We start from the raw sequence: 13,384 nt of genomic DNA, 5'->3' as shown, positions 1-13,384 counted from the left end.
TGTTAGATCTGGAACATTGATTACCTGTCTTTTTAAAAAATATTCTGCATGACACATTTGGACTATACATAAAGCACTTGTGCGAGATTATAAAGTACACTGATTATCTTAAGGAAGAGAACTTGTGCAACTGATAGAGTTACAAGCAAACTACCCTTTCTTAAAGCACCATTTTTACTTAGATGATTGACAGACAAATTAGACTATTATATTTTTAATATTGGGCAGACATTTTTCTTGTAAATGAATATTATAAACATGGCATTTAAAGGAAAACAATTGGAAATTTTTTTTGCTAATAATAAAATTTAAATGGAAACAACCTAACCATCCATTGACAGATAAATGGATAAGCAAGTTGTGATATGTATTTATAATGGAATATTATTCAGTCCTAAAAAAGAAAGGAACCCCGCCATTTGTGATAACATGGATGGACCTTGAGGGTATTATATGAAGTGTCAGAGAAAGAGCAAATTCTCTGTGGTCTCACTTATACAATTGGTAGTTTTTGTTTTTTTGTATTGTATGATAATACTCCCAGTATTTCTATAATTGGGAGTATTATTCAACCATAAAAAGAATGAAATCTTGCCATTTGAGACAACATGAGTGGATCTTGAGAACATGCCAAGTGAAATGTCAGATATGTAAAGATAAATACTGTATGATATTACTTATATGTGGAATCTTTAAAAAAAAAAAAACTGACAGATACAGAAAACAGAGATTGGCATTATTGCCAAAATGCCAGAGGTGGGTACCTGGGCAGTGAGTGAAATGAATGAAGTAGGTCAAAAGGTACAAATTTCCAGTTTTAAAATAAATGTCATGAGGACACAATGTACAGCATAGTGGCTATAGTTAATAATACTGTGTTGGATAATTGAAAGTTGTTAAGAAAGTAGTTCTTAAAAGTCTTCATCACAAGAAGAAAATGGTTTTGGTAATTATGTATGGTGATGGAGATTGACTAGACTTATTGTGGTGAACATTTCATAGTAATACAAATACTAAATTACTGTGTTGTATACCTGAAACTAACACAGTGTTATATATCAACTATATATTTCAACAAAACTTTTAAATTCATAGAAAGGAAGCCAGATTGTCATTACCAGAAATGTGGGCTAGGGAGTTAAGGAATTGGATGAAAGTAGTCAAAACATACAAACCTCCAGTTATAAGATAAATAAGTACTGGGGATGTAATGTATCTCATGATGATTGTAGTTAACAGTACTGTTTGGTATATTTGAAATTGGTTGAGAGAATAGATCCTAACAGTTCTCATCTCAAGGAAGAAAAAATTTTTTTTCTGTTTCTCTGATTTTGTTTCTATATGAAAGGATGAATCTTAACTTATTGTGGTAATCATTTCACAGTATATGTAAATCACATCATTATGCTATACTCCTGAAACTTATACAGAGCTGTATGTCGATTGTATCTTAGTAAAACTTGAGGAAAAAATGAAGCTTTTAAAGGCAAATATCGAAATTTTAGAAAACTTTTATCTGTCACAATGAATTGAAAGCTTCCCTAGAAAGAGTTTTCTGATGAAATTGGTGATGAAACTAATGAAGATGATTTTTAAAAATATGACGTAATAAAATATGTCACCATCTGAAAGGTAATTTTTTTCAGATGATCACTGCATGATAATATAAAATTATGCATGGATAAAAATTCCATTCAAGGTACAAATTAAACCAATGGATTTTCATGTATCAGAGTATGAAAAATTCATTGATATTTTTCAGTTTCCACATTGCAGCTAATCTTTTAAGAACTACCACTTTCTGAGTTTTAATATAATAACAAAGAATTGAGTTATTTGAAATAGCTATTAAAATACCCTTCCCTTTACTAACTATATATTTGTGTGAGGCCATATTTTCTTTATATACTTTAACTAAAACAATACATATCACAATAGCTTGAATGTAGAAGCAGATATAAGAATCTGGCTGTTATTGAACCAGGTGTTTAAGAGATTCTCTTTGCTAAACTTGTATTATAGATTTTTTTGTCTGCATTCCTGGGGGTTATTGGTTTTTTGTTTTCTTTGGGAGAAAATTTTTAACCACGAATTTAATACCTTTAGTACCTAGGGCTATTGAGGTTATCTGCTTCTTCTTGAGCAAACTTTTGTAATTTTTATCTTTCAAAGACTTGGTTCAATTTTTCAAATTTATTGACATGTATTTTATAATATTTGCTTATTTTTTTTTTAATTTTAGTTTTTTATTTTTTAAATTTTAAAATCTTTAATTCTTACATGCATTCCCAAACATGAACCGCCCTCCCACCTCCCTCCCCATAACAACTTTCTGGGTCATCCCCATGCACCAGCCCCAAGCATGCTGCATCCTGCGTCAGACATAGACTGGCGATTCAATTCACATGATAGTATACATGTTAGAATGTCATTCTCCCAAATCATCCCACCCTCTCCCTCTCCCTCTGAGTCAAAAGTCCGTTATACACATCTGTGTCTCTTTCCCTGTCTTGCATACAGGGTCGTCATTGCCATCTTCCTAAATTCCATATATATGTGTTAGTATACTGTATTGGTGTTTTTCTTTCTGGCTTACTTCACTCTGTATAATCGGCTCCAGTTTCATCCATCTCATCAGAACTGATTCAAATGAATTCTTTTTAACGGCTGAGTAATACTCCATTGTGTATATGTACCACAGCTTTCTTATCCATTCATCTGCTGATGGACATCTAGGTTGTTTCCATGTCCTGGCTATTATAAACAGTGCTGCGATGAACATTGGGGTACATGTGTCTCTTTCAATTCCTGGTTTCCTCGGTGTGTATGCCCAGAAGTGGGATTGCTGGGTCATAAGGTAGTTCTATTTGCAATTTTTTAAGGAATCTCCACACCGTTCTCCATAGTGGCTGTACTAGTTTGCATTCCCACCAACAGTGTAGGAGGGTTCCCTTTTCTCCACACCCTCTCCAGCATTTATTGCTTGCAGATTTTTGGATCGCAGCCATTCTGACTGGTGTGAAGTGGTACCTCATTGTGGTTTTGATTTGCATTTCTCTAATAATGAGTGATGTTGAGCATCTTTTCATGTGTTTGTTAGCCATCCGTATGTCTTCTTTGGAGAAATGTCTATTTAGTTCTTTGGCCCATTTTTTGATTGGGTTGTTTATTTTCTGGAATTGAGCTGCATAAGTTGCTTGTATATTTTTGAGATTAGTTGTTTGTCAGTTGCTTCATTTGCTATTATTTTCTCCCATTCAGAAGGCTGTCTTTTCACCTTGCTTATAGTTTCCTTTGTTGTGCAGAAGCTTTTAATTTTAATTAGATCCCATTTGTTTATTTTTGCTTTTATTTCCAGAATTCTGGGAGGTGGATCATAGAGGATCCTGCTGTGATTTATGTCTGAGAGTGTTTTGCCTATGTTCTCCTCTAAGAGTTTTATAGTTTCTGATCTTACATTTAGATCTTTAATCCATTTTGAGTTTATTTTTGTGTGCGGTGTTAGAAAGTGATCTAGTTTCATTCTTTTACAAGTGGTTGACCAGTTTTCCCAGCACCACTTGTTAAAGAGATTGTCTTTACTCCATTGTATATGCTTGCCTCCTTTGTCAAAGATAAGGTGTCCATATGTGTGTGGATTTATCTCTGGGCTTTCTATTTTGTTCCATTGATCTATATGTCTGTCTTTGTGCCAGTACCATACTGTCTTGATGACTGTGGCTTTGTAGTAGAGCCTGAAGTCAGGCAAGTTGATTCCTCCAGTTCCATTCTTCTTTCTCAAGATTGCTTTGGCTATTCGAGGTTTTTGTATTTCCATACAAATCTTGAAATTATTTGTTCTAGTTCTGTGAAAAATGTGGCTGGTAGCTTGATAGGGATTGCATTGAATTTGTAAATTGCTTTGGGTAGTATACTCATTTTCACTATATTGATTCTTCCAATCCATGAACATGGTATATTTCTCCATCTATTAGTGTCCTCTTTGATTTCTTTCATCAGTGTTTTATAGTTTTCTATATACAGGTCTTTAGTTTCTTTAGGTAGATATATTCCTAAGTATTTTATTCTTTTCGTTGCAATGGTGAATGGAATTGTTTCCTTAATTTCTTTTTCTACTTTCTCATTATTCGTGTATAGGAATGCAAGGGATTTCTGTGTGTTGATTTTATATCCTGCAACTTTACTATATTCATTGATGAGCTCTAGTAATTTTCTGGTGGAGTCTTTAGGGCTTTCCATGTAGAGGATCATGTCATCTGCAAACAGTGAGAGTTTTACTTCTTCTTTTCCAATTTGGATTCCTTTTATTTCTTTTTCTGCTCTGATTGCTGTGGCCAAAACTTCCAGAACTATGTTGAATAGTAGCGGTGAAAGTGGACACCCTTGTCTTGTTCCTGACTTTAGGGGAAATGCTTTCAATTTTTCACCATTGAGGATAATGTTTGCTGTGGGTTTGTCATAGATAGCTTTTATTATGTTGAGGTATGTTCCTTCTATTCCTGCTTTCTGGAGAGTTTTTATCATAAATGGATGTTGAATTTTGTCAAAGGCCTTCTCTGCATCTATTGAGATAACCATATGGTTTTTATTTTTCAATTTGTTAATGTGGTGAATTACATTGATTGATTTGCGGATATTGAAGAATCTATTTGCTTATTTTTTAATGTTTGTAGGCTCTATTGTGATGATGTCACACTCATTCTTTGTATTCATGATTCTTTTCCTGATCAATGTGATTAAAGGTTCATTAATTTTACTCAGTTCAGTTCAGTTCAGTCGTTCAGTTGTGTCCAACTCTTTGCGACCCCATGAATCACAGCACGCCAGACCTCCCTGTCCATCACCAACTCCCAGAGTTCACTCAGACTCACGTCCATCGAGTTCGTGATGCCATCCAGCCATCTCATCCTGGGTCGACCCCTTCTCCTCCTGCCCCCAATCCCTCCCAGCATCAAAGTCTTTTCCAATGAGTCAGCTCTTCGCATGAGATGTCCAAAGTACTGGAGCTTCAGCTTTAGCATCATTCCTTCCAAAGAAATCCCAGGGTTGATCTTCAGAATGGACTGGTTGGATCTCCTTGCAGTCCAAGGGACTCTCAAGAGTCTTCTCCGATACCACAGTTCAAACACATCAATTCTTCGGCTCTCAGCCTTCTTCACAGTCTGACTCTCACATCCATACATGACCACAGAAAAAAACATAGCCTTGACTAGACGTACCTTAGTTGGCAAAGTAATGTCTCTGCTTTTGAATATGCTGTCTAGGTTGGTCATAACTTTCCTTCCAAGGAGTAAGCGTCTTTTAATTTCATGGCTGCAGTCACCATCTGCAGTGATTTTGGAGCCTAAAAAAATAAAGTCTGACACTGTTTCTACTGTTTCCCCATCTATTTCCCATGAAGTGATGGGACCAGATGCCATGATCTTCGTTTTCTGAATGTTGAACTTCAAGCCAACTTTTTCACTCTCCTCTTTCACTTTCATCAAGAAGCTTTTTAGCTCAAAGAAGTAGTTTTCAGTTTCATTGATTTCTCTATATTTCTGTTTTCTTTTTCATTGATTTCTGCTCTTATTTCCTTTTTTCTGCTTATTTTGTGCATCGTTTGCTCTTTTTATAGTTTCTTAAAATAGAAGTTAGGTAAGGGTCAGCAAAGTTCTTTTGTTAAAGGCTCAGTTCAGTTCAGTCTCTGAGTCGTGTCCAACTTTTTGCGACCCCATCCATGGACTGCAGCATGCCCGGCTTCCCTGTCCATCACCAACTCCTGGAGCTTGCTCAAACTCAGTTCCATTAAGTTGGTGACACCATCCAACCATCACATCCTCTATCGTCCCCTTCTCCTCCTGCCTTCAGTCTTTCCCAGCGTCGGGGTCTTTTCCAATGAGTCAGTTCTTTGCATCAGGTGGCCAAAGTACTGCAGCGTCAACTTCAGCATCAGTCCTTCCAATGAATATTCAGGATTGATTTCTTTTAGGACTGACTGGTTTGATCTCAGAATGAATATCTTAAGCTTGATGGACTAGATAGTTTCTACCACAGCTCAGTTCAGCCATTGTAGCATGAAATGACAAAAACAGATAGATGTTGCTATATTAAAACAAAAGTCTACTTACAAAAATGAGCATTGGACCATAGTTTTACTCCTGGTTTGGCTTCCGGAATAGCTCAAATGGTAAAGAATCTGCCTGCAATGTGGGAGACCTGGGTTTGATCCCTGGGTCGGGAAGATCCCCCAGAGAAGGGCATGGCAACCCACTCTAGTATTCTTGCCTGGAGAATCCCATAGACAAAGGACCCTGGTGGGCTACAGTCCATGGGGTCAGAGAGAGATTGGACTGAAGCGACTTGGCATGCACACATCACTGTGAACATTCTTGTGCAAATCTTTTTGTGAACATGTTTTCATATCTCGGGTAAAACACCTCAGAGTGGAATTGCTGGTTTGTGTGGGTTTTATGTCTAACTTTTCACATAACTGCCTAACTATTTTCCAAAATGGCTGCACCATTTTACATTTCTGCCTGGAACATATGAGGGTTCCAGTTCTCATCCTCATCAACATTTGTTATTGCCTGTCTTTTTAATATACCCATTCGAGCTGATCTGAAATAGTATCTCATTGTGATTTTAATTTGTATTTCCTTAATGGCTAATGACGTTAAACATGTCTTTATGTGCTAGTTAGCCATTTGTTTATCTTTTTTGTTGAAATGTGTACTTATAAATTTTGCCCATTTTTAAATTGAACTGTTTGTCGTCTTATTATGTTATAGGAGTTCTTTGTAAATTCTGGACACAATTCCTTTGTTGGGTATGTGTTTCGTAAATATTGTCTCCTCATCTGTTGCTCGTCTTTTCATTTTCTTAATGGTGTTTTTTTCAGTAATGAGTTTTTATTTTGATGAGGTGAGACTATCAGTGTTTTCCTTTATAGATTATGGTTTTGGTGTTGTAGCTAAGAAATCTTTGCCTAACCCAAAGTCTCAAAGATTTTCTCTTATATCTTCTTCTTAGTTTTATTGTGACATGAGAGTCTAAGGTCACATTTTTGCACGTGGATATCCAGTTTTTTCAGTACTATTTGTTGAACAGACTATACTTTCCCCAAGAATTGTCTTGGCAGTTTTCTTTTGCTTGAAGTCTGTTAAGCTTCTCCTTTCCTGTGCTGTGCCTGCAAATGCTCTCTAACTAGTCAGTTGGATTAGTCGTAGGGTTCCCCTCATTTGTTTGCCTGCTCTCAGGGATCACTGTCCTGTGCTGCCTTTTGTTCAATATCTGAAAACCATTGTTTCAATATATTTTTGTCTGGTTTCCTAGCTGATTAAAAGTGGGAGGGTAAATATGGTGCCCCTTATTTCATCATGTCCAGAAGCAGAAATGTTGTCTTCTGTTTCAGCTTTTTAAATATTTATTTCTTTTTGCTTCTTATTTCCTGTTTCTTTAAAATAAAATCTTGGTTATATAACTTGGGAAAAATACATTATTTTTAATTTAAAAAGAAGCAGAAACAGCAGCATCTTGGCCATTAACATCAGCAACATAGTATGTATTCTTATAATTCATGTGTGAAATTATAGATATGATTCAGGAAATGTAATTTATTAAAATTACTGTTAATTTTGCGGGTATCCACTTTTTTTTTTGAAAAATGTTTGTAAAGCATGTGGTTTTCTAATTTCAGGCGATTGTGGAAAAATGTGACAGACTCTCTGAGGGACTCTGAAATCGATAAAGCCACAGAGCATAAACGTACCCTGGAAGAACGCCAGAGAACTGAAGAAAGGCATCGAACTGAAACAGGCACACCTTGGAAAACCAAATATTTTATTAAAGAGGTATATGTTCTATATGCCTTCAGACTAAAACTCATTATCTACATAATGAGAACTTTAGTTTAGGAGGCTTTTTTGACTTGTTAACACTTACATATCTTTGTTTCTAAAAACAGTCCAGCTTAACCATGAGCTTTTTTGTGACCTTTTTACAATTTGTCAGAATAGTTTACCAGCAGTTCAGAAATAGATTTGGGGATTTAAATTTGCCACAAAATACTAAGATTAATCTTTAATCTCAGTAATGAATACACAGTTAAAAGTTTGTTGGCATTGTACCACAGCAGTGAAACTTTTTTCACTTCAAAGATCACATTTTAAGGGATACATGAAAAACTTAATTGACCACCCAGAGGATGGTGAAGTGGCTAGAATCTACAGTGCTTAAGGATAAAAGGATGAAATGGTGAGTGTTTAGACTGAAAACAGAAAATTGGGGCCATTCATTATAGCTTTCTTCAAATATATATAGGCTTTCACATTAAAGTTTTTTGTCAACTTGGATAGCAGAGTTGAGCTAGGCCTAGTTCTAAGAGCTTAACATTAGAAAGAATTGTTTATCAATAAAAATGTCCAATAATAACAAGTGTACATTTTATAGTAATGAGTTCCCATCACTAAGCTCATATAAGAGACTAAAGCTTATATAGAAGAGTTTAATTCACTGGTTTTGCAGTTAAGACTAAATGATTTCTAAAGTCTTTTCTAAATTTAAAGGTTTTGTTTTGTTTATTACTGTTTGGTAGAACTCAGAGTAAGGTGAATAATGGACCAGAGCCAATGCCAGAAGAAGTTTTCTTGTCCATAGCCAAGTCTAAGGAAACTCATTGAATTTCCATTGGTCTGTCAGGAGAAAATCTGGAAAAGTAATTTGAATATGAATTTTGCATAGCTATTACTCTTAAAAGCACATTATTTATTATAGTAATTTCATCGCTTTAATTTTTCTCATCTTTGGATATCTGATATAAATACCAACTGTTTTCATGGATAGGAATTGAAGGGAAAGTCCTTTCCATCTCTTTTTATATGAAAAGATAAAATCATTGTAATTACTCTGCAAAATTAAAGTTTGGTAACCTTGGATTTTTTTCATTCCAAGCTCACTAAGAAAGCAGATATACCAAACACAGTAAAAATTTTCTAAGGGAAGATTTCTATAAATCATTAAAAATGAACTCTATTGGCTAAGAGCAAGAAACTGTAATGGTAAAAGATGCAACCAAATTTAAAAGACAGGCCTCCTGTATCTTTCAACTAACATGACATGGAAACATGCTACTTCTCATTCATTCTTTATTTGACAGATTATTATTAAGAGCCTACCACTTAATACCTTTATTATATTTTATGATGTTAAATAGACAGATGCAGAAAGTGGTAGCAAGATATGGCAATTGTCCAGTAAAATAGTGATTTTCTTCCCACCTAAGTAATCTTAACTAGCTGCTTGATGGAACAGTAGATTGGAGATGCTGACTCACGTTTGGGCCCCTTCAGGTGATAAGATGTAAGATTACTTTCTAAATGGTGTGCCATGGCACAGTGCTACAAAATAGATACATAAGATTTTATGACAAATATTGATTGCCTAAGCTCATGGAGAAGAGAAGTGAAAGGCAAAGGAGAAAAGGAAAGATATACCCACCTGAATGAAGAGTTCCAAAGAATAGCAAGGAGAGAAAAGAAAACCTTCCTCAGTGATCAGTGCAAAGAAATAGAGGAAAACAATAGAATGGGAAAAACTAGAGATCACTTCAAGAAAATTAGAGATAGCAAGGGAACATTTCATGCAAAGATGAGCACAGTAAAGGACAGAAATGGTATGGACCTAACAGAAGTAGAAGATATTAAGAAGAGGTGGCAAGAATATACAGAAGAACTAAACAAAAAAGATCTTCATGACCCAGATGATCATGATGGTGTAATCATTCACCTAGAGCCAGACATCCTGGAATGTGAAGTCAAGTGGGCCTTAGGAAGCATCACTACAAACAAAGCTAGTGGAGGTGATGGAATTCCAGTTGAGCTATTTCAAATCCTAAAAGATGATGCTGTGAAAGTGCTACATTCAATATGGCAGCAAATTTGGGAAACTCAACAGTAGCCACAGGACTGGAAAAGGTCAGTTTTCATTCCAATCCCAAAGAAAGGCAATACCAAAGAATGCTCAAACTACTGCACAATTGCACTCATCTCACACACAAGCAAAGTAATGCTCAAAATTCTCCAAGCCAGGCCTCAGCAATACATGCACCATGAACTTGCAGATGTTCAAGCTGGTTTTAGAAAAGGCAAAGGAACCAGAGATCAAGTTGCCAACATCCACTGGATGATCAAAAAAGCAAGAGAGTTCCAGAAAAACATCCATTTCTGCTTTATTGACTATGACAAAGCCTTTGACTGTGTGGATTACAACAAACTGGAAGATTCTTAAAGAGATAGGAATACTGACCACCTGACCCGCCTCCTAAGAAATCTGTATTCAGCTTAAGAAGCAACAGTTAGAACTGGACATGGAACGACAGACTGGTTCCAAATAGGAAAAGGTGTACATCAAGGCTGTATATTGTCACCCTGCTTATTTAACTTCTATGCAGAGTACATCATGAGAAATGCTGGACTGGATGAAGCACAAGCTGGAATCCAGATTGCTGGGAGAAATATCAATAACCACAGATATGCAAATGACATCACCCTTACGGCAGAAAGTGAAGAGGAACTAAAGAGCCTCTTGATGAAAGTGAAGGAGGAGAATAAAAAAGTTGACTTAAAGCTCAACATTCAGAAAATGAAGATCATGGCATCTGGTCCCATCACTTCATGGCAAATAGATGGGGGAACAGTGAAAACAGTGGCTGACTTTATTTTTTGGGACTCCAAAATCACTGCAGATGGTGACTGCAGCCATGAAATTAAAAGATGCTTACTCCTTGGCAGGAAAGTTATGACCAACCTAGACAGCATATTAAAAAGCAGAGACATTACTTTGTCAACAAAGGTCTGTCTATTCAAAGCTATGGTTTTTCCAGTAGTCATGTATGGATGTGAGAGTTGGACTATAAAGAAAGCTGAGCACCAAAGAATTGATGCTTTTGAAATGTAGTGTTGGAGAAGACTCTTGAGAATCCCTTGGACAGCAAGGAGATCCAACCAGTCCATCCTAAAGGAAATCAATTCTAAATATTCATTGGAAGGACTGATGCTGAAGCTGAAACTCCAATACTTTGGCCACCTGATGCAAAGAACTGACTCATTTGAAAAGACCCTGATGCTGGGAAAGATTGAAGGCGGGAGGAGAAGGGGACGACATAGGATGAGATGGTTGGGTGGCATCACCGACTCAATGGACATGAGTTTGAGTAAACTCCGAAAGTTGGTGACGGACAGGGAGATCTGACAGGCTGTGGTTCATGGGGTTACAAAGAGTGGGACACGACTGAGCAACTGAACTGAACTGAACTGAAGCTCATGGCACAGTCAAGTCACATCCTGTGTATGACAGGACCATGGCTTGTGCTCTGAGAAGCACTGCAGAGTATAAATGAGGCTGATGAGCTAGTTGAAGCTGGTACCCCAAGGTTCATAACAACTTTGGAGCTCTTGCCATCAGGTATGGCTCTTTGCTAAGAAAAATCATATTACTGATAAGTCTGTTTTGTCTTCCTGTGGTCCTAAACAGAATGCTAGATACATAGTAGGTGTTTTATCCATATTATTATGAGTAACAAGAACTTTTTCATTTGTTTGGTACTTTCATTATTGCTGTCAGACCAATTACAGACCAGTTTGAAATTGGCTTTAGATGGAGTATGGAATAGAGTCTTTTGGTATAAAACAAGGAGAATAATCTGAGAAAGTATAGGTGAACTTAAGTGTTTCTAGAATCACTTGGTAATACCCACCCTCTTTTCCTAACCATTTCTCATTGACATTTAGTTTATTAGATCTTCTTTGCCTTTGTTCAGTTGCTTAGTCATGTCCACCTCTTTTGGACGCTATGGATTGCAGTACGCAAGGCTTCCCTATCCTTTACTATCTCTTGGAGTTTGCTCAAATTCATGTCCATTGAATCAGTGATGCCATCCAACCATCTTGTCCTCTGTTGTCCCCTTCTTCCTGCCCTCAATCTTTCACAGCTTCAGGGTCTTTTCTAATGAGTCATCTCTTCACAACAGGTGGCCGAAGTATTGGAGCTTTAGCTTCAGCATCAGTCCTTCCAATGAATATTCAGGGTTGATTTCCTTCAGGATAGACTGGTTTGATCTCCTTGCTGTCCAAGGGACTCTGAAGAGTCTTCTCCAGCACAACAGTTTGAAAGCATCAATTCTTTGGTGCTCAGCCTTCTTCTGTGGTCCAACTCTCATATCCGTACGTGACTACTGGAAAAACCATAGCTTGACTCTGTGGACCTTTGTCGGCAAAGTGATGTCTCTGCTTTTTTTTTCTTTTTTTCCCAATTCCTTGCAACACCATGGACTATAGCCCATCATGCTCCTCTGTCTTTGGGATTCTCCAGTTGAGAATAATGGAGTGGGTTGCCATTCCCTTCTCCAGGGATGTCTCTGCTTTTTAATATGCTATCTAGGTTTGTCATAGCTTTTCTTCCAAGGAGCAAGCATCTTTTTATTTCGTGGCAGCAGTCACTGTCTGCGGTGATTTTCAAGCCCAAGAAAATAAATTAGATCTTCTGTTTCTTCCCTTTTGTGATTATACACACTCATCAGAATCTGTTGGTTGTATCCTCTTAAATGGATATTTAAAATTTCTTAAGATGTGTATAAATGCAAGCAGGGAGGCTTTTACAGAATAGTGGGCCATATTGGAGTCAGATGTGCTAAGTTTCCACTCCAGCTCATACCTTGGATAGTTTATTTACCATTTCTCACTTCAGTTTCCTCACCTGTAAAATGTAGGTAGGTGCTAAACTTCCGTGGTGGCTCAGTGGTAAAGAATCCACCTGCCAGTGCAGGAGACACAGGTTCTATCTCTGATCTGGGAAGATCCCACATGTCACAGAGCAGCTAAACCCCCCAACTATTGAGCCTGTGCTCTAGAGCCTGGGAGCCACAACTACTGAAGCCCACACACCCTAGACCCCAAATGCCGCAACAAGAGAAGCCACCACAATGAGAAGCCTGTGCACCGCAACTGGGAGAAAGCCCATGCAGCAACAAAGACCTATCACAGCCAAAAATAAAGATAAATAAGTGAAATTCTTATTTTTAAGTGTAGGTAGATATGCAAAAGTTGTACTGGAAGAAACTCTGTCCCTTCCTGGGTGAACTTGGGCTGCTCTTTTCACTTGTCAGAGCCCCCATTTTCTCTTTGAAATGAGATGGTCAGATGGCACAGGTTAACTTGTAAACCTAGCATTCTGTAATGTGATTAAATGACATCAGAATATTGCAATAGAGGAGAAAGATTGAATTCAACGCTGAATATGGGGCTAAGTAGGAGTTTGTAGCCAGCATGTAGGATGAGGGAGTGGATAGAAAATTACCAAGAGACCTTGGTCAGATGTCAGTGATGATGGATCGAGGGAGGCCCGTGGT

The 13,384-nt window shown here is 37.1% G+C and overlaps 1 protein-coding gene across 2 annotated transcripts in view; it reads left to right on the top strand.

Moving 5' to 3' along the window:
* Positions 1–13,384, top strand: part of OSBPL11 (oxysterol binding protein like 11) — a 102,010-nt gene that overhangs the window by 86,004 nt on the left and 2,622 nt on the right. For both annotated transcript variants that reach the window (XM_042232591.2, XM_004002992.5), the window contains one exon: positions 7,679–7,832. In XM_042232591.2, coding sequence (XP_042088525.1) covers positions 7,679–7,832 — 154 coding nt within the window. The remainder of the gene's footprint in view (positions 1–7,678; positions 7,833–13,384) is intronic.

Source organism: Ovis aries, chromosome 1 (assembly GCF_016772045.2).
Source record: "Ovis aries strain OAR_USU_Benz2616 breed Rambouillet chromosome 1, ARS-UI_Ramb_v3.0, whole genome shotgun sequence".
In the NCBI taxonomy this organism is placed as follows: domain Eukaryota; kingdom Metazoa; phylum Chordata; class Mammalia; order Artiodactyla; family Bovidae; genus Ovis; species Ovis aries.
The sequence above is the reverse complement of the archived record's forward strand: the minus strand, read 5'-3'. Positions and strand labels throughout refer to the sequence as shown.